Source organism: Megalobrama amblycephala, linkage group LG16 (genome assembly GCF_018812025.1).
Source record: "Megalobrama amblycephala isolate DHTTF-2021 linkage group LG16, ASM1881202v1, whole genome shotgun sequence".
Classification (NCBI taxonomy): Eukaryota; Metazoa; Chordata; class Actinopteri; order Cypriniformes; family Xenocyprididae; genus Megalobrama; species Megalobrama amblycephala.
The window spans coordinates 39,427,756-39,455,059 of NC_063059.1; the positions used below are offsets into that span (position 1 = coordinate 39,427,756).

A 27,304-nucleotide genomic window follows, 5' to 3' on the forward strand; every position below is an offset into this window, starting at 1 on the left:
CAACACTGCTGCTGTTGGTCAAAATCGGCTGTGTAAGCCTTGATGACGACACACTTTATTCTCATTGGTCAGATCTTGATATTGAATCTGATATTCAAACAAAACACACAAAACATTAATAATAATTATGTTATGTAGTAAATACATATTCTTATTTCAATTGCATCCACTTCTTTGGCTACAATCAACGCAAAAATCACGTCGTCTGCCATGAATGATGTTGGTTCAGCATACTATGAAAAGCACAAAGTGTCTGACCCGACAGCTGTCTCTGTACTCCTCCCCCACCTGCAACCACCAGATCTCACCAGCCGGTGGCAGGCTAGTGTAGTTCATCTCGAACAAACCTTATATCTATGTCAGTAGTTCTCAAACCTGTCCTGGGGACCCCCCACCACTGGACTTTTTGCATGTCTCCCTCATCTAACACACCCAATTCAACTCTTGCAGTCTCTACTAATTAGCTGATGACTTGAATCAGGTGTGTTAGATGAGGGTGACATGCAAAATGTGCAGTGGTGGGGGGAACCACTGATCTATGTATTCAAAAGAAGAAGGTGCCCTATAATTAGGCTGCAAAGATGCAAGGGAGACATGTAGAAAAACAATACTGTAACTGTAATCGGTTGAATAGAGTGTTAAATCCATATATTATATATTATTATTGAGTATTATTACGTTTACCAAGCCTTCGTACACATATGAACAAATGTTGCAAGTGAGCAGCATATATTTTCATGTCAAATAGTAAATATTGTGAGATAAAATATGGAGTTTTTTCCACTCAACAGTCAACCCTTTCTGTCAGGATGGATTGTGTGCTAAATAGGTGTTTCTAGAATTCGATATATTCATGTCATTTTCATATTCACTAAGTGTACTAAATTGTCTTCTGATTGTACATGCAATTATATGAAATAAAACAGAAACAACATCTTGTCCTGATCGATCTATTTATTTTGCACACATAGAATGAATTATAGAACTTTTACATTCACAAACAGCTATATATTTGCCTGAAAGTTAAAATTCGAAAAAGCACGCGGCCCCTTTAAGAAACCTGACACCGCGCGCTCTGAGGAGGATGCGCAGTAGAGAGAAGACGAGACGAGACGAGTGCTGAAACTTTCACCAGCTGAAGCTGAAAGCGACGCTGTTAACAGTCGTGAATAAAAGATAAATGTGGAATATTTTTTCCGGATGCCATATTTTTCCAGTCTGCAGGTGCGAGATGTTCCTCAGACGACAGAGTTTAAGTGTTTAAGTACTAATGCAATGAATGCATTGTCTGCCCTGGTTTATTACTACTAGAGTGTAATAATATGTTGGCAGAGATTTTTTCACAGATTCTGTTTCAGCCTGTTCACATTAATACAGTTTGCTTAATGTGCCACTTTAGAGAAGATCACAGACATCACCATGATGAATGAGGTGAAAACGGAACTTTTGGAGACGAGGCTTTTCAGCAGCTCCCTCAAAAATGATGGTCCTGTTATTTCTGTCAGACCTTGAACAAACCTTGTTTAAATTAAGTTAATATTTAACTTGTATCAAAATACTCCATATTCCTGACAGAAAACATAATATTTCACTTAATTTAAAGGCATGATATGTAAGTTTTCGCTTCCAGAGTTCGCATTTTCAAAACAATTACAAAGGCTAAGTTTGATGACGCTATGAAGGAGAGTGGAATGATGGGAGATGTCGTTTTCACCAAACAAAGTATGGCATTAACAAATCATGTTCACGGATGAGGTAATGCATTAGTTTTTGTGTGATCTGTAACGTTACATTTGATCACACTATTTTATGTCATCATAATGAATTCGCTGCAAGGAACATGAAATTTAATGCTATATTAGCCTGTTACTGATATGTGACTGTCAAATTATTTGGTGGGTTAATGTTGTGCAGATTTATGCGTTTAAATCAATCGTAAAGTAAATTTGAACGAACCCACAGTATTTGCAAGTAATGCCTAAATATGTTTGTGCCACATACTATATTTAATTTCACTGCCATAGACTTTGTCTCCAGACTTGATAAAAAGCATTACTAAAGTACAAGTGCAATATAACTATGTGTAATTTCATCAGCATAACCCATACAGAATTATGTATAATTACAAACACTTGATAGTTTTTCAAGTGAATCTACCTTTGCATTATCAGCTATCACATCATATCTGTATCTTGCATTGTTTATATGTGCTATTATTTACATTCTCTATTCAGATCATCTGTGCATGACTATTACTAATAGTACAATAAATAATATATATTTGCTTACCTCTCTACTAAAACATGCGAGAGCGGAGTCCAAGTTTGTCGTGAAGCTCTCTACATCTCAAAAATGCCATGCCGATATTGATCCTTGTTTTATTTCTCAGTTTGTCCCAAAGCCTGCTTGCCTCAGTTGATCTATTATTACGTTTTTTTTTTTGTTTTTGTTTATCCCCGGGGATTTTCTGTACTCGCCAATGAATAATCGTGATCCATGATGACTGAACAACACAACAGCGGCATCCTAGATGCGAGTCTAGACGTGAGTTGCCTTGGTTTCTACAAGTGGAAACTGAGGATAGTGCGGATATTACCATATTGATAGGCGAAAATAACAAGGAATGAGTCATAATTTAAAATTGGAATGTCTCTGGATTTACAATTCCTTGGGAACTTTTGGGATAATGTAAGTACAAGGCTGCATGAAATATATCACACTGCAAGTGGTTTTTTGGATATTTTAATTACAAAAATCTTACATATTGTGCCTTTAAATGTATTTAAAGTAATCCATATTATGTAGCATATTCTTTTTGATTTCCACAGATGTGGTCCTGTGGGTGTCAGTATCACAGAGTGATCACAGTTCACACCTGCAGTGAAGCTCCTCCCACAACAATTCACCAATAAATACTGGAAATATTCACATCATCCTACAAGAGAAGGACAAACTCGTGTAGCAGCTGAAATCTGTGTGACTGTTAAAGATGGAGTTTATTAAAGAGGAGATTGAAGACATGAGTGTTTCAGAACCATCCAGAATAAAACATGAAGATACTGAGGAACAAATAGGTTGGTGTCCATTCTTGATTCTTCATTGTTTACTGCTTTGGTGGCTATGGAATAATATGCAGTATATAGATGATAAATGATAGAGAGAAATGCATCTAAATGATCATAACCCAGTTTTAATCATATTACATTTAGTCATTTAGCAGACGCTTTTTTTCAAAGCGACTTACAAATGAGAATAGTAGACGCAATCGAATCAACATTAACAATATTAACAAGTCAATGATAGAACTGACCGTTGCACATCAAAAGATACTTTATACTCACACAAACAGGTGTCATGTTTTCTGCTAAATGTTTTTAATTTTCACATTTAGCCATATTGAACTTGTTCTAACTGCTTAATACATTTATTTTAGACCAGAAGAAAGTGACGGAGCAAAGACACAAACTAAATGAAGTAAATTATCACTGTGACTTCAAAACTCCAGGAACAAATGCCAAAAAACTGCACACCTGCTCACAGTGTGGAAGGAGTTTCACAAATAAAGGAAACCTTAACAGACACATGAGAGTTCACACTGGAGAAAAACCGTATACATGCACTCAGTGTGGAAAGACTTTTTCTCAAGCAGCAAGTCTGAATAAACATCTGCACATTCACTCTGGAGAAAGACCATTCAACTGTGATCAGTGTGGTAAAGGTTTTAATTCATCATCAAATCTAAACAGTCACCTGAAAGTTCATTCAAATGAGAAGCCTTATGTGTGTTCACTATGTGGAAAGAGTTTTTCACGGCTGGACAATTTTAAATTGCACCAGAAAGTACATACGGGTGTAAAAGATCATGTGTGTTTGGAGTGTGGGAAGAGCTTTACTGCATCCTGTGAACTGAAACGGCACCAAAGAATTCACACTGGAGAAAAACCGTATACATGCACTCAGTGTGGAAAGACTTTTTCTCAAGCATCAGCTCTCAGTGTTCATCTGCTCCGTCACTCTGGAAAAAAAACATTTAAATGTGATCAGTGTGGTAAAGATTTTATTTTGTCATCAGAACTAAGACAACACCTGAAAGTTCATTCAGATGAGAGGCCTTATGTGTGTTCTCTCTGTGGAAGAAGTTTTACATGGCTGAAGAGTTTTAAACTGCACCAGAAAACACATAAGTGAAAGATCATGTCTTTTGAGTGTGGGAAGAGATTTACTGCATCTAGTAACATTTTTTTTAACAAGTAAATGTACTTTGTATACTGTGTACAGATGTACTGTGATGGCTAATACAATTACACATTAAATTTTGCATGACACCTAACTTTTTCTGCAGCAGTTTGTTTCTGTTATAAATAAGCAATATTCCCATCTAAGGGCAGTGAAGGTACTATATCTTGTGCGTTTTGCCTTTACTCCCCAAACCTGTCAACAAGGCTACTTTGTGTGAATTCGTGTGCATTAGCAGCGGTAGTTGCTGAATTGCAGTTGATTTAGGAGATGAGGTCTTGACTGCAGCCGGTGATGAGGCTGAAATCAGCACATCCAGTGCAAGTAGACTTTGGCTAGTTAATTATACTTAACATTATTTTATTTATCCACTATATTGACAAGACTTTTTTGAAGGATATCATTTTATTTATGGCCTTTTTGTGCATTAGAGTTTAACTGAGACTTGAGAGTTTTAAGAGGCTGTTGTGTCAACCTTGATTTATTACAATATGAAGTGTTCAGTTTTATTTTGATTTTAGAAAATAAACATGATTTCTCATCGTACAAATCAATGGTTTCTTATTTTCACCGGAATGTCTCTGGTGTCGAGGACTAGTGCATCTTTGAGCCTACATTCAGAGTAAAATACTTAAGTAATGTTAAAATCAGATACTCTTAAGACTTTTACTTAAGTCGTATTGGAATTGACCCTTCGCCAGGAGTTTGATTGACAAGCGATCTAACCAATCATAATGCAGAATCCGCCATTTTGTCCGACAAAGCAGTCAGGAATTAGAAGATTAACCTCGATGGACTTGAACTTGAAAAATGCTGTGTATTTACATCTTTCCGCATTTTAAACAACATTCCTTCTCATGTTCATACATGTTTATTTGATGCTATAAATTAAATAGTAGGAAGAGATGATTGATTCATGAGCCGTTTGAGCTGAGGCACTACAGCAATCTGCCACAACACATTAAAGAGCCACAAAACGTTTTTTATTGTTAAAATTTCTTAAAAAATTACACAATTTAAATGCTGGGACTTTGTTTAATATCATAAGTAACCTGTTATGTCTTGTCTGTTAACAAGTTGTCAGTGTCCTCTTTGCTCTGCAATGTATTTTTCACTGCGTGTGGCGTGACAGCGCCATGGCTTGTCGGACAAAGCATCAGTAACTAAGGGGGGCAGGTCTTTGCAAAGGGTCAATTGGTGACATGTAACTTGTAATGGAGTCATTTTCTCACTTGGTTGGTACACCTGAAATCACATGAGCGAGTTCATACTGGAGAGAAGCCATACTACTGTACTCAGTGTGAGAAAATTTTAGATCTTTATTAAGCTTTCTCAAATAAAATAAAGTGTTGCAAGTTATCAACATTTTTTTTTTAATGTTAAATAGTAAATACTTTGAGGTAAAATATGGAATTTTTCCATTCAACAATCAACAACTCTTACAGTGTAAATAAAGCTGTTGTTGTAGTTTATTTCTGTCAGGATGGGTTGTGTGCTAAATAGGTCTTATTTGAATTAGATATATTCATGTAATTTACGTATTTACTAAGTGTATATATATTGTGTTCTGATTGTACATGCAATTATGAGAAATAAAACAAACAACATCTTGTCTTGATGAATCTATTTAATAAACCCATAGAATAAGTTATAAAGTTTTAATCACATTAATGAGTTTATATATATATATATATATATATATATATATATATATATATATATATATATATAAATTTATCTTAATACGGTTATATATTTATATGTAACGTCTAGCTAGTAGTTGCTGTCCAAGTAAACCTCACTGCTCTGATCTCTACTAAACTTGCATGTGTGTAATGATTAATTAAAAAAAATTGATCATATACAAATCATATATAAATAATAAAATAATTCTACGTAATTATCATTAAAACCAGACAATTTCATAGTTAAATATTTGTTTTTACTATATAATGTTTTACAAACTTTTAATTTGGAGGAATTACTGGGGGAGTGATTTTATTGTGTTGGGTGTGTCAGTATCACAGCTTACATCTGACTGGTCCAAAAATCAGTTTCAGATCTCTAACCCAGAACATAACCTGCCCCGGACAAGGTTAGCCATGGAGCTTAAGTTAACATGGCGATGAACACCACTAAAAGTCAAGTTACTTTCATGGTACCTAAAACCCAGGATTGGCACAAACTAAGCTGAAACTTACCTGGCTAGCCAGCTAATCCAGCTTCATGGTACAGGCCCCAGGTCTTGTATCATACAAAGAGGTTAATCTGAAAGTTGCGGTTGGTGGTCAGTTTGTGTGTGCAAGTGTATGTTTTTGACAAATGTTTTCCACTTCCGGCTTCATTTCAAGTGAGAAAATACTATTGTAGTAAATAAGTATTTGTTTAGTTCTCACCAAAGCTCGCACTATTTTGCTGTAGATCACTGTTATATGCTACCTCAGAAGTCTGAAATCAGTTTTGTGATGTGCCTTCATGTGCAAACGCTGCCTGCAGAGGCATTGACTATAAGGCAGAAAGGCAAAAATTCAGCTGCCCATGTTTTCGGTTGCACCCATTGCATGAAAGTTGATATTTGAAAAAGCACAATAGGGGCGCCTTAAGAATATACGGCCCCTTTAAGAAACATGACACCGCGCGCTCTGAGGATGCGCAGAAGGGAGAAGCGCGAGAGACCAGACGAGTGCTGAAACTTTCACCATTTAAAGCTGAAATCGACGCTCTTAACGATCGTGAATGAAGGATAAATGTGGAATATTTTCTATGGATGCCGTATATTTCCAGTTGCAGGTCAGAGATGTTCTCAGATAACAGAGTTTAACATTAAACAGTTCCAGAGTTTAACGTTACGTGTTTAAGTACTAATGTAATTAAATGCGTTGTTTGTCCTGGTTTATTATTAGAGTGTAATAATATGTTGACAGAGTTTTTCACAGACTCTTTTGACATCAATAAAATGTGCTTAATGTGCCAGTGTACGGAATATCTCAGATATCACATCACCATAATGAATGAGGTAAAAACAGGGAACTTTTGAAGACAATGAAGCTTTTCAGCAGCTCAGTTTAACATGATGGTCCTGTTGTTTCTCTCAGACTTTGGAGAATAATTGAACAAACATTGTTTTAAATGCAATTAATATCTAACTTGCATTAAAATACTCCATATTCCTGACAGAAAACAAATGTTCACTTAATTAAAATGTAAATAAAGCAGGGCTAAGGGCACACCTTAAGAAAAAAATGTGCTTTTCACTACACACTTTGTGTATGATTCCAGAAGAAATATATAAGTTTATATTGAACATTTATGGAGCAACAGATTTTGTGTGAAAATAAATAATAAAAGTGTTTTATTTTGTTTAAAAATCTTATGAATGTATGTGGCGGCAAGAGGAACCAACTTTAGTTAAAATAATGTTTTTAATAATGTGTAAGTTAAAACTTCTTCAAAATAATTATGTAAAACTTTTTACTTTGCTAAACTTTTATACTTTTATACTTAGCAAAATGTGCACTATTTTCTGTTTATTTTGAGAAATATTAGAATTCATTTTTGTTCAATAAATATACTATAATCAAAATGTTAATATAAAAAAAATGTTTAAAATACAGAAACAAAATTACTTTTTCTGAAAAGATTCTGAAATCATTGAATGAGATCCCATAATAAATGAATATAGATGTACAGTAGTAACATAAAATTATATTTTACTGCATTATATAATTAATATAATTTTTTTAATATGATGGTTTGGTGGACACCCAACTTAATATATGATATTTACCATCTCAATCTAACCATGTCATGTCAACAAATGGAAAAGTCAGACAGCTGTTTATTATCATGTTAATAATTGTGCTTTTAGCCCCAACAACAGGGGCGCCTTTTACCCCAAATACAATACATTTACATATTCTTTGTTATTGAAAAACTGTTTCTTTAAGTAGCTTGAACAAAACTGAAAATCATTGAAGACCTTTATCTCAAAATATATTCAATAATTTAAGCGTTTCTCAATTGCTACTTAAGTCTACATATTTAAAAACATCAAATATTAGATCAAATTAGCACAGAATCAACTTTGTGCTGCTGCCCACAATCGCTTCAAGGATCAGCCAGATTTCCAAGTGCGTCTTGAAAAGCAATGTTTTGGAAAGTGCTACAGCAAGTTTTTTTGCCATCTAGTGGTTTAGAGTAAATTAAAATCAAAGGCGCCTTTTACCTCGGGGTGCCTTTAGCCCCGTTGTACCCTAATTCAGTATAAATTCAGTAACTTATCTTTGATTTTTCAGAATCAAACAAGGATCACACTTCACACCTGCAGTGAAGCCCCTTTTCGGAATAATTCACCAAAAAACGCTGGGAATATTCACATCAACCTTCAAGAGAAGGACAAACTCCAGGTGTAGCAGCTGAAATCTGTAGGACTGTTAAATATGGAGTTTATTAAAGAGGAGATTGAAGACATGACTGATCCAGAACCATCCAGAATAAAACATGAAGATACTGAGGAACAAATAGGTTGGTGTCCATTCTTGATTCTTCATTGTTGACTGCTTTGGTGGCTGTGAAATAATAATCAGTATATGGACGATAAACAATAGAGAAATCCATATAAATTATCATAACCCAGTTCTAATCATATTAATAAATGAATGACAGAACTGACCTTTGTACATCAAAGATACTTTGGTAACACTTTACAATAAGGTACTTTACAATAACTCTACAGGCTAAAGTTAGATTTTCCCAGATCACCTACTGCACCTTTAATCTTTGTTAATGTTAATTACAAAGTTAATAAAAATCATGTTCGTTACTTAACAAATGTTAACATATACAATTTTGGATTTTAATAATGTATTAGTCAATGTTGAAATTAACATTAGCTAAGATTAATAAATGCTGTAGAATTATTCCTTGTAAAGAAACCTTATTGTAAAGTGTCACCAATACCTTCTACTCACACAGACATGTCTTGTTTTTTGCTTTGTGTTTTTAATTTTCACATTTAACCTCATTCAATATATTTTGACTGTTTAATACATTTATTTTAGACCAGATGGAAGTGACGGAGCAACAACACAAGCTAAATGACGTAAAGAAAAACAACAACTTCAAAACTCAAGGAACAAAAGCCAAAAAGCTGCACATCTGCTCACAGTGTGGAAAGAGTTTCCAAAATAAAGGAAATCTTAACAAACACATAAGAATTCACACTGGAGAGAAACCGTATACATGCACTCAGTGTGGAAAGAGTTTTTCTCAATCATCAGGTCTCAATAAACATCTACTCTGTCACTCTGGAGAAAAACAATTCAAGTGTGATCAGTGTGGTAAAAACTTTAATTTGTCATCATATCTAAAAAAACACCTCAAAGTTCATTCAGATGAGAAGCCTCACTTGTGTTCTTTCTGTGGAAAGAGTTTTTCAAGGCTGGACAGTTTGAAACTGCACCAGAAAATACATACAGGTGTGAAAGATCATGTGTGTTGCGAGTGTGGGAAAAGTTTTACTGCATCATGTGAACTGAAACGGCACCAAAGAGTTCACACTGGAGAAAAACCGTATACATGCACTCAGTGTGGAAAGAATTTTTCTCAAGCATCAGCTCTCAATACTCATCTGCTTCGTCACTCTGGTAATAAAACATTTAACTGTATTCAGTGTGGTAAAGATTTTATTTTGTCATCAGATCTAAAAGATCACCTGACAGTTCATTCAGATGAGAAGCCTTATGTGTGTTCTCTCTGTGGAAAGAGTTTTCCACGGCTGAAGAGCTTTAAACAGCACCAGAAAACACATGATGAAGTGAAAGATCATGTTTGTTTTGACTGTGGGAAGAGATTTACTAGAGCTGACTGTTTGAAACGGCACCAAAGAACTCATACTGGAGAAAAACCTTACAAGTGCTCATATTGTGACAAGAGTCTCACTCGTTTGATACACCTGAAATCACATGAGCGAAATCACATGAGACAAATGCATTTTGTGTAAAGCTGCTTTGAAACAATATTGGGAAAAGCGTCATACAAATAAATGTGAACTGGGACTAGAGTTTTACTTGGTATTGACACCTGAATTCACATCAACATTTATCAATCCTTCTCACTCAAAAAGATTTTGCAAGTGAGCAACATTTGTTTTTGTTTTTTTATGTCAAATAGCAAATACTGTGAGAGTTTTTTCACTCAACAATCAACAACTCCTACAGTGTAAATTAAGTCATTGTAGTTTATTTCTCTCAGGATGGGTTGTGTGCTAAATAGGTCTTTCTTGAATTTGATATATTCATGTCATTGTCATATATACTAAGTGTACCAAACTGTCTTCTGATTGTACATTCAACTATGAGAAATAAAACAGAAACAACATCTTGTCTTGATCGATCTATTTAATGAACACAGAGAATTAATTATAGACCTTTTACAATCACAAACAGCTATATAACACATTGCCTGAGAGATAATATTCAAAAAAGCATAGGGGCGCTTTAGGGAAATGCGGTCCCTTTAAGAAACATGACACCGCGCGCTCTGAGGATGCGCAGAAGAGAGAATCGCGAGAAACGAGACGAGTGCTGAAACTTTCACCATTTGAAGCTGAAAGCGACGCTGTTAACGATCATGAATGAAGGACAGGTGTGTAATATTTTCTTCAGAAGCTGAATATTTCCAGTCTGCAGGTGAGAGATGTTCACAGATTACAGTGTTTAACATTAACCAGCTCCAGAGTTTACGTGCTTAATATAATGAAAAGCGTTGTTTGTCTTGGTTTATTATTAATTAATGTTAGAGTGTAATAATTCGGTGGCAATGTGTTTATTTTTTCACAGACTATTTCAGCCTGTTTACGCCAATAAAATGTGCTTTAATGTTCCACTTTACAGAATAATTCATACGTCACCATAATGAATGAGGTGAAAACAGGGAACTTTTGGAGACAATGAAGCTTTTCAGCAGCTCAGTTCATGATGATGATCCTGTTGTTTCTGTCAGACTTTGCACAAGAACTAAACTAACCTTATTTTTACTGCAATTAATAACTAACTTGTATCAAAATACTCCATATTCCTGACAGAAGCCATGTTCACTTATTTAAAATGTATTTAAACATTCAGTAACTTATCTTTGATTTTTCCAGATCTGGTCCTGTGAGCGTCAATATCACACAGTGATCACAGTTCACACCTGCAGTGAAGCTCCTCCCATAATTCACCAATAAATACTGGGAATATTCACATCATCCTACAAGAGGACAAACTCCAGGTGTAGCAGCTGAAATCTGTGTGACTGTTAAAGATGGAGCTTGTTAAAGAGGAGATTGAAGACATGAGTATTTCAGAACCATCCAGAATAAAACATGAAGAAACTGAGGAACAAATAGGTTGGTGTCCATTCTTGATTCTTCATTGTTGATTGGTTTGGTGGCTGTGAAACAATAATCAGTATATGGATCATAAATGATAGAAATTGATCATAACCCAGTTTTAATCATATTAATAAGTCAGCGACAGATCTTACCTTTGCATATCAAAGACACTTTATATTCAAACAAACAGGTGTCTATTTTTTTCTGCTAAGTGTTTCTAATTTTTACATTTAACCATATTAAACTCATACTAACTGCTTAATACATTTATTTTAGACCAGAAGAAAATGACGGAGCAAAGACACAAACTAAATAATGTAAATAAACACTGTGACTTCAAAACTCAAGGAACAAAAGCCAAAGAGCTGCACACCTGCTCACAGTGTGGAAAGAATTTCACACTTAAAGGAAACCTTAAAAAACACATGAGAATTCACACTGGAGAGAAACCGTTTACATGCACTCAGTGTGGTAAGAGTTTCAGATATAAATCTAATCTCAAGGATCATCTGCGCCTTCACTCTGGAGAAAAACCATTTAACTGTGATCAGTGTGGTAAAGATTTTAATTTATCGTCAGATCTTAAACGACATCTCAAAGTTCATTCAGATGAGAAGCCTTTTGTGTGTTCTCTCTGTGGAAAGAGTTTTTCACGACTGAACAGTTTTAAACTGCACCAGAAAACACATGATGAAGTGAGAGATCATGTGTGTTGTGACTGTGGGAAGAGCTTTACTACATCTAGTCATCTGAAACAGCACCAAAGAATTCATACTGGAGAAAAACCTTACAAGTGCTCATATTGTGACAAGAGGTTCAGTCATTCTGCAACCCTGAAATCACATGAGCGAGTTCATACTGGAGAGAAGCCGTACCACTGTACTCAGTGTGAGAAGAGATTTACACGTTCATTATACCTTCTAATTCATATGAAAACATGTTGCAAGTGAGCAACATTTGTTTTCATGTCAAATACCTCACAAGTAAACTGTGAGAGAAAAGTTTTTTTAGTTTTTCCTAAAAGTTTATTATTTAATTTTGTGAATTTGGTGAAAATCTTAGAAAAATTGAAAGACTGAAGAGTTGAAGCTTCACCAGTCAACAACTCTCAGGGTGCGTTCACACTTGGCATGTACAGTACAGTTTTTTTTTTTTTTTTCTATACTATACCAGACAATGTCATTAACGGGACATTCGCGGGGCAAGATCGGAGAAGAAAAATAGTGCATCCACCAATGCAATGAGAACGATGGAGAAGGATATGCTTCTAAGTTTACTCGTCTTTGTTTTTGAATCGCTCTTTCAACACTCTTCTTCGACGACTACACACTGTGCTCAGTAGGCCTACTATGCCTATTGCCACCTAGTGGACTCTTCTGTCCTGCTTGCGCATGCGCTGTTGCACGCGCATCGTCTGCATGGTCTCGAAATTTGGGCTGCACACGGACGGGGTGTGCGGATGTCTGTGAGCCCTCCGGATGATGAAAATTACATCATGCGGACAGTGCACGAATGCGGACGGCCGAAGTATACTTTGGGCTTCAGACAGCACAAGACCATCAGGAGTTGTTTTCCACAACTTATTGCGGTTAATAACTCTTTTTACCGTCACATAAGTAACAGTCGCATACACAGTCTATTTACTGCTATATGAGTTGACCTAAAACTTTGACTTTTTGCAACGTTTTGTAGTAGCTTATCATAATTATTTATATATCACCTGCTGTTGCAATATGTATATCGCGATATGTACATTTGAAATATTTCAATAATTTAGATATATCATGCAGCCCTATCAATGCAATGTAGTAGGAACTATATAGGGGCAATTGTAGACTAACGTTAGAGAGTCGATCTTGTAACCCGAAAGTTTTGGGTTTGAGTCTGAGTACCATCAGGAAATGTTTCGGCTCCAGATCTTCCATAGCATTTACACAGTGATTCAAACAGTAAAGTGGATGCACAGAACAGAAAAGAGCATCTTCTCGACATGTCAACAACACAAACCAAACTCTTACAGTCTTACAACTACAGTGTTTGAGGATGGGTCAAAGTACACGTTGTTCACAAGCAGCCAAAAAAGACCATAGGCTGCCATTTGGCAGATTTGTTATATTAGGTATTTTTGGATTGTTCTACTGACAAAACACTGCAAAATTATCTTTATCAAAAAACTCCTAACAACATAAGCTGCAGAGAATTATAAGAGATCTAGGAGCTTCATACAGCTTTTTACAGTGGATGCCACTGAAAACACAGTAAGACTATCCTCACAGCGTTGCTTTCATGCCAGTCATGTTGCTGCTCTGAATAAGGTCTAGTTCTCTGTTTTCACCTCATTCATTATGGTGACGTCATTAGTGTCAACAGGCTGAGACAATCTCCAATATGCTATTTTTATTGAGAAAACTGATCCTAGACCAGCAGTTATGGGCAGCTTTTCTCTCTCAAAGCAATCAAAAGCTGCAGCAGGCAGTGGTTTGAATGAGAAAACTTCCTATGACTATTTACCTTCATGTATTGTTCTTATTCTGTGTACTTACTATTTTATTTATAAATTGATTTTGTTATTTTCTTTAAACTGTTGGCTGACATTTAACATTGAGGTCCACCCAATTTCACCAAGGTCCACTCACTTGGCCTTGCCACTGTTGTGTATTCAAAAGAAGATAATTAGGCTGCAAAGATGCAAGAGAGACGTGTAGAAAAACAATACCGTAACTGTAATCGAGTTAAGGTGAATACAATGCTGAATCCATATATTATGATACATATATTATGAAAATGCGGTTCCTTTAAGAAACACGACACCGCGCGCTCTGAGGATGCGCAGAAGAGAGAAGCGCGAGAGACGAGACGACTGCTGAAACTTTCACCATTTGAAGCTGAAAGCGACGCTCTTAACGACCATGAATGAAGGACAAATTTGGAATATTTTCTTAGGATACCGTATATTTCCAGTCTGCAGGTCAGAGATGTTCCATTTATAAGGTAATAAATGATGTTTGTGTTGCCTAAATGTACACATTGTTCGTAGTGTAATGTACAGAACGTTTTCATTTTGATCAGCCTTTATTCGGTCTGTACATAGAGTATGATTTATTTTGTTTTTGTTAGATTTCTGTTTAATTCATTATTATATTTATAAAGGTGTATTCCAATATAAACTTATACTGTATAGATATGTTATGTGGTACAGAGATTCATTCAATTATAAATATGCATTACAACACATAGAAATGCAATACAGACATTCAGCCAATAACAGTTCCATATATGGGAACTTTTTGGAACAAAAAGCAATATTCCTTCAATCTTTACTCTGTGCTCCTGCAAGTGAACTCATTAACCCCCTTTAGACATGTTTTAGACATTCAAACTCTATGAATGAGCAAAGTCTTTCCATTCATCCAGTTAGCCATTTTATAGTCAAGAAAACTTTTTGTGAATTTGTATTTCGCCAGAAATACTGTAGTCATAAGTATTGCACAATTTCTACATATACAAACCTGATTCCAAAAAAGTTGGGACACTGTACAAATTGTAAGAAATTGTAGTCTGCCTCGACCCAGATTCCACTCCAAAGTATATTTTAGAATGAGCTCATCCCCTAAATGGCTTAATTATCATAAAGAAGAAGAAGGTGAACTGGTATATTGTTTATGTACCATTTGGTTGATCAAATCCTGAGCAAATGGTAATCAGTTGTAGAATGGGAGTGGGTGTGGGACACAGGGAATCATCTCAGACAATGAGGTGTCACAACTTCATTAACATACAGACCACAGCTGGTAAAACATGAGAAACTACATTTACATGAAGAGTGGTAAACTGAAACAGGATAAAAGGTTTGAGATTTAGATGTTCTGGGTTCATTCCGACTCAAGGTGAACCCAAGGTGCTACGTGTACTTTGTCACTGCTACGCTGTAATAAACTTATTCAAGATTTTCAACGTCCTCATCATTTTTTCGTACAAAATTGTGAATAAAAACAGAATGCAATGATGTGAAAGTTTCAAATTTCAATATTTTATTCAGAATACAACATAGATGACATATCAAATATTTAAACTGAGAAAATTTATTATTTTAAGGGAAAAATAAGTTGATTGTAAATTTCATGGCATCAACACATCTCAAAAAAGTTGGGACAAGGCCATGTTTACCACTGTGTGGCATCCCCTCTTCTTTTTATAACAGTCTGCAAACATCTGGGGACTGAGGAGACAAGTTGCTCAAATTTAGGAATAGGAATGTTGTCCCATTCTTGTCTAATACAGGCTTCTAGTTGCTCAACTGTCTTGGGTCTTCTTTGTTGCATCTTCCTCTTTATGATGTGCCAAATGTTTTCTATGGGTGAAAGATCCGGACTGCAGGCTGGCCATTTCAGTACCCGGATCCTTATTCTATGCAGCCATGATGTTGTAATTGATGCAGTATGTGGTCTGGCATTGTTATGTTGGAAAATGCAAGGTCTTCCCTGAAAGAGACGACGTTTGGATGGGAGCATATGTTGTTCTAGAACTTGGATATACCTTTCAGCATTGATGGTGCCTTTCCAGATGTGTAAGCTGCCCATGCCACACGCACTCATGCAACCCCATACCATCAGAGATGCAGGCTTCTGAACTGAACGCTGATAACAACTTGGGTTGTCCTTGTCCTCTTTAGTCCGGATGACATGGCGTCCCAGTTTTCCAAAAAGAACTTCAAATTTTGATTCGTCTGACCACAGAACAGTTTTCCACTTTGCCACAGTCCATTTTAAATGAGCCATGGCCCAGAGAAAACGCCTGCGCTTCTGGATCATGTTTAGATATGGCTTCTTTTTTGACCTATAGAGTTTTAGCCGGCAACGGCGAATGGCATGGTGGATTGTGTTCACCGACAATGTTTTCTGGAAGTATTCCTGAGCCCATGTTGTAATTTCCATTACAGTAGCATTCCTGTATGTGATGCAGTGCCGTCTAAGGGCCCGAAGATCATGGGAATCCAGTATGGTTTTCCGGCCTTGATCTTTACGCACAGAGACTGTTCCAGATTCTCTGAATCTTTGGATGATATTATGCACTGTAGATGATGATAACTTCAAACTCTTTGCAATTTTTCTCTGAGAAACTCCTTTCTGATATTGCTCCACTATTTTTCGCCACAGCATTGGGGGAATTGGTGATCCTCTGTCCATCTTGACTTCTGAGAGACACTGCCACTCTGAGAGGCTATTTTTATACCCAATCATGTTGCCAATTGACCTAATAAGTTGCAATAAGTTCTACTATAACTATAGTTCAACTATAAGTTCCTTATATGTACATTTAACATTTCCAGCCTCTTTTTGCTACCTGTCCCAACTTTTTTGAAATGTGTAGCTCTCATGAAATCCAAAATGAGCCATTATTTGGCATGACATTTTAAAATGTCTCACTTTCAACATTTGATATGTTATCTATATTCTATTGTGAATAAAATATAAGATTATGAGATTTGTAAATTATTGCATTCCTTTTTTATTCACAATTTGTACAGTGTCCCAACTTTTTTGGAATCGGGTTTGTAATTAAAACAGTTAAAATGAGAATATAGTGCAAAACAACAAAGAAAAACAAAACTGTATCTGACAATTAGTGAACAGACTGACAGAAATAACAGAGTCATAATGTTCGAGCTGCTGGAAAGCTTCTTTATCTCATTCATCAGTCCCAGTTTTCACTTCATTCATTATGGTGATGTGTGAGATCTTCTGTAAATTGGTTCATCAAGCTTGTCATTAGTGTCAGACAAACTACAGTATCGTCACATTATGTGATAATAACCTATTGATGTGTGTTTTTAATGTTTTACCTCTCAAGTTAAATAGATGACTAAAAATATTACTATTAAATGCTACAGAAACCATACCTGCAAACTCTCTTTTCTGATACTGAAATATGCAATTCACATGATTAGTGCTGATCTGAGGAGTTTTTATTTGAATATATCTGAAGTGAAATTACTGTTTTCAGAAAAGTTTCAATGGCATCTTCTTTTTTATCTTTCTTCAGCATGATGCCTAATAAAGTAGTGTTTATAAGTGCAGTGCTGCTTGTGTTCAGGAGTAACCACTGTATTTCTTCTTTGCCATAAGCACCACCTTCTGTCAGAGAGTGAATTTGTAATTGCATTCAGCCTGTCGCCGTTTCTGTTCATTTAACATTACGTACATAAACATTTATTAGGCTTAAATCAAAAGTGAGGTTTATCATTTTTCAAAAATGTTTTGTTTGGTCAAATCTGGTATTATTTGAACTGTAGAGTTGTTTATATTTCATTCATATTTTACAGTTTAGGTTGTTACCATAGACATTCACTTTTTTCAGCAACATGTAGTTCTATTCTAATATTAGAACTTTCTGAAATCACTTCCTGAAATTTTAAAATTTTTAGAAGAATTGTTACTTATACTTGCAACCCTGCTCTATTCAGTCTCAGCATATTGTTTATTCTGTCATCTTATTTATAATTTTTGATTAGTTTAGAAATCAATTGAATACTATAATCTGTGCCTTGTTTCAACCTTCATATAGAGCTGTTTTATATGTAACCATCAAAATGCTCTATATGTGATCTAAATTGAAGGCACCATATGTGTTTGCTGTTAAAATAATCCAGTATATATTATTCAGTAAATTATTTTTCCAGATCTGGTCCTGTGGGTGTCAGTATCACACATTGATCATTTTTCACACCTGCAGTGAAGCTCCTCCCACAACAATTTACAAATAAATACTGGGAATATTCACATCATCCTACAAGAGAAGGACAAACTCCAGGTGTAGCAGCTGAAATCTGTGTGACTGTTAAATATGGAGTTTATTAAAGAGGAGATTGAAGACATGAGTGATCCAGAACCATCCAGAATAAAACATGAAGAAACTGAGGAACAAATAGGTTGGTGTCCATTCTTGATTCTTCACTGTTGACTGCTTCAGTGGCTGTGAATTAATAATCAGTATATGGATGATAAATGATGGAGGAATCCATATAAATGATCTTAACCCAGTATTAATCGTATCAAGTGAATGACAGAACTGACCTTTGCACATCAAAGACACTTGATACAGACAGTCTTGTTTTCTGCTGTTTTTTAATTTTTACATTTAACCTCATTGAAGTACTTAATATGTTTATTTTAGATCAGATAGAAGTGAAGGAGCAAAGACAGAAACTAAATGAAATAAAGAAACACTGTGATGTCAAAACTCAACTAACAAAAGCCAAAGAACTGCACACCTGCTCACAGAGTGTGGAAAGAGATTCACACTAAAAGGAAACCTTAAAAAACACACGAGAATTCACACTGGAGGAAAACCGTTTACATGCACTCAGTGTGGAAAGAGTTTTTCTCAACCATCTGGTCTTAGACATCATCTGTTCCATCACTCTGGAGAAAAACCATTTAACTGTGATCAGTGTGGAAAGAGTTTCACACTAAAAGGAAATCTTAAGACACACATGAGAGTTCACACTGGAGAGAAACCGTATACATGCACTCAGTGTGGAAAGAGTTTCAGATTTAAATCTAATCTCAAGGATCATCTGCGCTTTCACTTTAGAGAAAAATCATTTAACTGTGATCAGTGTGGTAAAGATTTTATTTCATCGTCACATCTTAAACGACATCTGAAAGTTCATTTAGATGAGAGGCCTTATGTGTGTTCACTCTGTGGAAAGAGTTTTTCATGGCTGAACAGTTTTAAACTGCACCAGAAAACACATGATGGAGTGAGAGATCATGTGTGTTGTGACTGTGGGAAGAGCTATACTACATCTAGTCATCTGAAACAGCACCAAAGAATTCATACTGGAGAAAAACCTTACAAGTGCTCATATTGTAACAAGAGTTTCGCTCATTCTGCAAACCTGAAATCACATGAGCGAGTACGACTGTACTCAGTGTGGAAAGAGATTTACACGTTCATTATACCTTCTAATTCATATGAAAACATGTTGCAAGTGAGCAACATTTGTTTTCATGTCAAATACCTCACAAGTAAACTGTGTGAGTAGTTTTTCCTAAAAGTTTATCATTTTTGTATTTGTGAATTTGGTGAAAACTTAGAAAACTAGAAAGACTGAAGAGTTGAAGCTTCATCAGTCAACAACTCGGATGGATTGTGTGTAAATAGGTTTTTCTTGAATTAGATATATTCATGTAATTTTCATATATACTAAGTGTACTAAATTGTCTTCTGATTGTACATACAATTATGATAAATAAAACAGAAACAACATCTGGTTTTGATTGATCTATTTAATGAACAGATTATGAATTATATAGTTTTAATTGTATTAATGAGATTTTTTTTTATCATTTATTCTTAATACTGTGATAAATACAAAGTGTTATGATACAGACGGCACGGAGGCAGAGGTAAAAGCAAGTATGGTGGTTTATTTGAGAAACAGCAATGAGCAGGTGAGTAAATGGAAGATGGAGAATTCAAATGAGATGATAGAGGTTTGATACTGTCCTTGTGATCACAGATGGAGGTAGAAGTCGAGGAGATGGAGAATGGCTGACGAGGAACACTCACACACACGGAAGGAGGAACACAGGAGGGGAACTGGAGACAACGGAGCGATAGGGATCGCTTGTAGCAGGTTGAGTCCTTGAGGTTTGCATACATGAGTCTGTACTACAAACAAGACCGGACAACTGGTGTGTGTGTGAGTGTGGGTTAAATAGTGCTGGTGATTAAGTGGCTGATGATGTGCAGGTGGCGATGATTAGAATTCCGGTGATTGGGTGCGTGGGTATTGACGGGAGGTGGAGCCTGACGTGTCTGTGACACAAAGAGGTTTGAGTTCATTTTTTATCTTTTATTGACTACTTAGAAACAATAAAGTTCCAAAGATTCAGTTCACCAGATTTGGCGGATGTAGTTGAAACAATAAACAAACTCTTGATCATCTGCAATATTTACAGATGGTGTTAAATATCCCAGTACTGCAGTAAGTTTTTTTTAAGCGTGAACAAATATAATGGATTTACAGGACAATCATCAGGACTTCTTAACTGGAGAAAAAAATAAAAAATTTCATAATTGGAGAAAAAAAAAAACATTGTAATTGTAATAACATTGCGCCTGCTGCACCCATGGTACGGCCGCAAAGATCCTTGATTATTACGCTGGAATTAGAGTATAGTTCCTAGCCATATCAGCCTAGAAAATCTCAACTTTTCATTTTCAGTCGGTCTTAGTACACGATGTAACTACGAAAGAGTCAAGTTTTAAATAGGAAAAATATTGAAACTCTTTGGTCATTTTTGAGCGATATGCTATGCTATGCTAAAAGTGGTACCGCCAGACCTGCAGATCTGCTGAATGAATTCGAAAATGGAAAAATTCAACTGTTTAACTTTAGGGGAGTTGGAAAATGAGCCTATTTTCAAAAAAAAAGAGGAGTGTTCCTTTAAGCTTCATCTTTATTACTCAGTGTTATTTGATATCTTCTGTCAAGTGAGAGAGCACTTTTGTGTTATATTGTATATTGTTTTTAAATGAAAAACAAAATATAAAAAACTAATAATACTGTTTTATTTAGTGTCAATTCAATGTAGTAGGAACTATATATAGTATTATGGCAACTGTAACCAAGTTCAGGTGACTACTGTTGAAGTTATATGTATAATGATAGTGTATTTGCTCTGTAACAGTGCAGTGATTTAAGTGTCCCTATTATATCACTTTGTTCACACATTGTTCACAGACAGCCAATGAAGACCATAGGCTGGCATTATGCAAATGTGTTAAATTGTTATGTAACATAAAGTGAGACTGGAACTGCTGACGACTTGTTGCGGCAGTTCAAAATCGATTCTTTCGTTTAGGAAACAATAGGTGCATTCCAATTTGCATATTTATGCACTATTTCATGACATTTAAATAGTGCGAATAGAGTGTTCACACTGAAAATTCCAAAAAGAAAAAGTGCACTTTAAATACCTGTATGATGGATGTGGATGTGGAATTTTCATGCAATCTTCATGCATTCGACTGTCACAACTTTTATTATGTAGTGGAGGGAGTGGGGCTATCAGACTCTGATGCTGAATAACCTTATAAAATTCACACACTACATGAATGAGTAGTGCATAGGTACATAAATGCATAGTGTATAGTGCCTTATTTGAGAAAGAACTAATATCTTTATTTATTATGCACGTCGACTTTTAATAATTAATTTGCAGACCTTTTGCTTTCACAAACAGCTAAATAACACAAACACATTGCCTGAAAGGTAGTATTTAAAAGAGCATAATAGGGGCTCTTTAAGAATATGCGGCTCCTTTAAGTAAAATGACACCGCAAACTGAGGATGCGCAGAAGAGAGAAGCGCGAGAGACGAGCAAGACGAAAGCTGAAACTTTCACCGGTTGAAGCTGAAAGCGGCGCTTTTAACGATCGTGAATGAAGGACAAAATACATTTTCTCCGGATGCCGTATATTTCCAGTCTGCAGGTGAGAGATGTTCACAGATTACAGAGTTTAACATTAACCAGCTCCAGAGTTTACTTATTTAAATACCAATGTAATTATATGCGTTGTTTCTAGGTTAATTATTAAAGTGTAATATAAAATTAAAATAATCTTTTAATACATAGCCTATAGTTTTTCAAAGTCTTAGCTGTTGACACCAATAAAATGTGCTTAATGTACCACTTTACAGAAGATCTCAGACATCACCATAATGAATGAGGTGAAAACGGATAACTTTCAGCAGTTCAGTTAAACATGATGATCCTGTTATTTTTGTCAGACTTTGGACAAAAATTGAACAAACCTTGTTTTAAATGCAATTAATATCCAACTTGTTTCAAAATTCAAATCCCTGGTAGAAATGTGTTCACTTAATTTAAGTGTAAAGTAATACAGTATACGTTCAGTAACTTATTTTTTATTTTTTCCAGATCTGGTCCTGTGGGCGTCAGTATCTCACACAGTGATCACAGTTCACACCTGCAGTGAAGCTCCTCCCACAACAATTCACCAATAAATACTGGGAATATTCACATCATCCTACAAGAGAAGGACAAACTCCAGGTGTAGCAGCTGAAATCTGTGTGACTGTTAAAGATGGAGTTTATTAAAGAGGAGATTGAAGACATGAGTGATCCAGAACCATCCAGAATAAAACATGAAGATACTGAGGAACAAATAGGTTGGTGTCCATTCTTGATTCTTCATTGTGGACTGCTTTGGCTGTGAAATAATAATCAGTATATGGATGATAAATGATAGAGAAATGAATCTAAATTATCATAACCGAGTTTTAATCATATTAACAAATGAATGACAGAACTGACCTTTGCACATCAAAGATACTTTGGTAACACTTTACAATAAGGTCTCATTTGTTATCATTAGCTAATGTATTAACCCCTTAAGCCCTGAAAGCATTTTCTGAGTTTTTTTTCTGAGTGACAAACAAAAAAGTAGACTCGTAATTATATTTTTACATATCTTATTTGATGCAATGATTCCGGAAGATAATAAGGTAGGGGAATAATTCTTTTTTTGGTGATGTCCCTCTATATATGAGCTGCATCTGATTCAAATTTTGTGGTGATAGCATAGCAGCTGTTGCTGCTGGAGTATCCAATCTAAGATGTAAAGGCTTCGTCCTCGTTTGCATTTAAAGATACATGCATGAAAACAGCATGTTTTCCTCCCACCCAAAATAGGGGCTTTCAAGACATCCTATAATAAATAATCCATGGGGTATTTTGAGCTGAAACTTCACAGACACATTCTGGGGACACCATAGACTTATATTACATGTTGTAAAAAGGGGCATAATACTTCCTCTTTGACTAACATGAACTAACAATGAGCAATACATTTGTTACAGTATTTATTATCTTTGTTAATGTTAGGTAATAAAAATCTAGCTGTTCATTAGTTGTTCATATTACTTTTAATTTAATAATGTTTTAATAAATGCTGTAGAAGTATTGTTCATTTTTAGTTAATGTTATCTAAATTAGTTAACCAATGTTAATTAAAGGTGCCCTCGAATGAAAAATTGAATTATCTTGGCATAGTTAAATAACAAGAGTTCAGTACATGGAAATGACATACAGTGAGTCTCAAACTCCATTGTTTCCTCCTTCTTATATAAATCTCATTTGTTTAAAAGACCTCCGAAGAACAGGCGAATCTCAACATAACACCGACTGTTACGTAACAGTCGGGGTGTACGCCCCCAATATTTGCATATGCCAGCCCACGTTTCCAACATTATAAAAGGCATTAGACAAGGGCAGCCTGTATTAACGTCTGGATGTGCACAACCAAATCATCAGATTAGGTAAGCAAGCAAGAACAATAGCGAAAAATGGCAGATGGAGCAATAATAACTGACATGATCCATGATAACATGATATTTTTAGTGATATTTGTAAACTGTCTTTCTAAATGTTTCGTTAGCATGTTGCTAATGTACTGTTAAATGTGGTTAAAGTTATCATCGGTTATTACTGTATTCACGGAGACAAGAGAGCCGTCGCTATTTTCATTTTTAAACACTTGCAGTCTGTATAATGCATAAACACAACTTCATTCTTTATAAATCTCTCCAACAGTGTAGCATTAGCCGTTAGCCACGGAGCACTATCAAACTCATTCAAAATCAGATGTAAACAATATAACAGTATACAATACTCACATAATCCGACGCATGCATGCCGCATGCATGACGAACACTTTGTAAAGATCCATTTTGAGGGTTATATTAGCTGTGTAAACATTGTTAAGGCACTCTTCAAGGCAAACGCGAGCTCTGTGGGCGGAGAGCACGGGATTTAAAGGGGCCGCAGCATAAAATCGGCGTGTTTATAATGATGCCCCAAAATAGGCAGTTAAAAAAATTAATAAAAAAAAAATCTATGGGGTATTTTGAGCTGAAACTTCACAGACACATTCAGGGGACACCTTAGACTTATATTACATCTTTTAAAAACATAATCTAGGGCACCTTTAATGAAACCTTATTGTAAAGTGATACTGATACTTTATACTCGCACAGCTGAGTGTTTTTAATTTTCACATTTAACCTCATTGAACTGATTCTAACAGCTTAATATTTTTATTTTAGACCAGAAGAAAGTGATAGAGCAAAGACACAAACTTAAAAACGTAAAGAAACACTGTGACTTCAAAACTAAAGGAACAAAAGCCCAAAAGCTGCACATCTGCTCACAGTGTGGAAAGAATTTCACAAATAAAGGAAACCTTAAGGCACACATGATAATTCATACTGGAGAGAAACCGTATACATGCACTCAGTGTGGAAAGAGTTTTTCTCGAACATCAAGTCTCAGACATCATCTGTACATTCACTCTGGAGAAAAACCATTCAAGTGTGATCAGTGTGGAAAAGGTTTTAATTTTTCACCAAATCTAATTCGACACCTGAAAGTTCATTCAGATGAGAGGCCTTATGTGTGTTCTCTCTGTGGAAAGAGTTTTTCACGGCTGGACAGTTTTAAACTGCACCAGAAAACACATGATGAAGTGAGAGATCATGTGTGCTTTGACTGTGGGAAGAGCTTTACTAGAGCTAGTTGTCTGAAACAGCACCAAAGAATTCACACTGGAGAAAAACCATATACATGCACTCAGTGTGGAAAGAGTTTTTCTCAAACATCAGTTCTCAATACTCATCTGCTTCGTCACTCTGGTAATAAAACATTTAACTGTATTCAGTGTGGTAAAGAATTTATTTTGTCATCAGATCTGAAAGATCATCTGAAAGTTCATTCAGATGAGAGGCCTTATGTGTGTTCTCTCTGTGGAAAGAGTTTTTCACGGCTGAAGAGTTTTAAAGTGCACCAGAAAACACATGATGAAGTGAGAGATCATGTGTGTTTTGACTGTGGGAAGAGCTTTACTAGAACTGACCATCTGAAACAGCACCAAAGAATTCATACTGGAGAAAAACCTTACAAGTGTTCATATTGTGACAAGAGTTTCACTCAGTCTACACACCTGAAATCTCATGAGCGAGTTCACACTGGAGAGAAGCCGTACCACTGAACTCAGTGTGGGGAGAGTTTCAGAGATGCAACAGATTTTAAAAAATCATCTGTTTATTCATACTGAGTTTTAAACTTCACCAGAAAATACATGATGAAGTGAGATATGTCACCTTTATTTATATAGCACTTTTTTACAATGCAGATTTTTTCAAAGCAGCTTTACAGCGATAGCAGTATATTAGCTGTATAGCAGCTCTAGGAAAAAAATTGTGTTATTGTCCAGCTTGAGTAAGTTGTGTTGTTTCATTTCTGCTGTAAAAAATTTCTGTATTTCTGCATTGTCTGTAAAGCTGCTTTGAAAAAATATGTATTGTGAAAAGTGCTATACATATAAATGTAAAATTGATTGAATTGAATTTGCATTGAAACGTGAATTCACATGAGTGAAGAGTTTTAAACGTTTATCAAGCCTTTTGTTTTTTTTTAATGTCAAATAGCAAATACCGTGAGATAAAATGTTTTTTTTACACTCAACAGTCAACAACTCTTACAGTGTAAACTAAGTGATTGTGAGTAAACAGGTGTTTCTTGAATTAGATATATTCGTGTCATTTTTATAAGTGTACTAAATTGTCTTCTGATTGTACATTCTATTATCAGTGGAGCAGTAGCATGTGTAGAAAAGTTCCAACTGGTTACCTGATTTGTGAGTAGCTGCAGTAAACACTCGCTTGAGGTCAAACAAGGCTAGCAGAGTGTTGAAGTAAGCAGCCTGAGGTTTTTCTAGGTGTTCTAGGTTAAGTCTTTTTTGATGTGCATTGGTTAGAAAATAAACATGAATTATTTGTAAATATTTAGAATAAAATTAGTGATCATAAACTATATATTATTATAGAATTCTTCATAAACACAAAGCAAAATGTATCCAAAACCATACAGTCAGTGTTATAAAGGATTCAAATATGCAGAAGATGCTGGAAAACCAAACAATCTGCAGGACCTGGAGGATTTTCTGAAGAACAGTGTATGGTTTAACTGCTCAGGACAAACAAGGGACTCATGAACTACTCACTAAACTCTGTAACACTGCAATCACCTTTTCCATAGTACTAAAGTGAATAATACTGAAAATTACTGCGAGTACATTCGGTTCTAATATATGTAAACTTTCTGTATATGCCGTCTACTCATTGTGTACTGTGTATTTTGTGTTAATGTGTATATTGTCAATTGTACATACATTGTGTTGTTTATACTGCCATGTACAAAGACTGCACCTAAGAATTTCACCGCTGGTACACTATACGTATGACAATAAAGAGATTTGATTTGACTGTGAAAGTCATGTCTTTATTGAACACATCCCATTGTTTGTTAGTTTAAGCACATTGTGTGACTACGTGACTTTGATGAAGATCACATGACATTTTATGAGTAATTAATGCATAAAAACAACCAATTCAAAAGGCTTCACTTACTTTTTAGGGCTGGGCGATATATCGCATGCGATTGTCACGCGCATTTCGTCAGCAAAGCCGGTTCCCTGATTACCGCTAAATCGCCATCACCTGCTTTCAAATGGAGCGGCATTTAATAGACAGAGCCGTAGTTCACTTACAAGCTACGCAATATTGCGTTCATTATCGCAGATGAATCGCCTTCGATAATGAAC

At 35.5% G+C, this 27,304-nt stretch overlaps 1 protein-coding gene across 5 annotated transcripts; it reads left to right on the forward strand.

Annotated features, from left to right (window-relative positions):
* The first annotated feature begins 448 nt into the window (after positions 1-448).
* Positions 449-27,198, forward strand: LOC125248624 (gastrula zinc finger protein XlCGF7.1-like). 5 transcript variants are annotated; one of them, XM_048160666.1, is made up of 8 exons: positions 456-3,074; positions 9,297-10,881; positions 11,384-11,626; positions 14,412-14,602; positions 18,291-18,539; positions 20,136-20,266; positions 22,564-22,814; positions 24,750-27,198. In XM_048160666.1, the coding sequence occupies exons 7-8, from the start codon at positions 22,730-22,732 to the stop codon at positions 25,688-25,690; spliced, it is 1,026 nt and encodes a 341-aa protein (XP_048016623.1). In that variant the 5' UTR covers positions 456-3,074; positions 9,297-10,881; positions 11,384-11,626; positions 14,412-14,602; positions 18,291-18,539; positions 20,136-20,266; positions 22,564-22,729; the 3' UTR covers positions 25,691-27,198. The 5 variants fall into 5 exon arrangements, 3 of the variants coding, with proteins under 3 accessions (XP_048016624.1, XP_048016623.1, XP_048016625.1); XM_048160667.1 differs by lacking the exons at positions 20,136-20,266; positions 22,564-22,814 and having other exon boundaries at positions 449-3,074; XR_007180332.1 differs by lacking the exons at positions 20,136-20,266; positions 22,564-22,814; positions 24,750-27,198 and adding an exon at positions 18,785-19,882 and having other exon boundaries at positions 464-3,074.
* The last annotated feature ends 106 nt before the right edge of the window (positions 27,199-27,304 follow it).

Bases quoted from the DNA above. Each gene is read 5' to 3' on its own strand.
- LOC125248624 (XM_048160667.1), top strand. From the start codon at position 18,455: ATGGAGTTTATTAAAGAGGAGATTGAAGACATGAGTGATCCAGAACCA. The intron at 18,540-24,749 runs GTTGGTGTCCAT...TTTTTATTTTAG, and splicing joins AGAAACTGAGGAACAAATAG to ACCAGAAGAAAGTGATAGAG.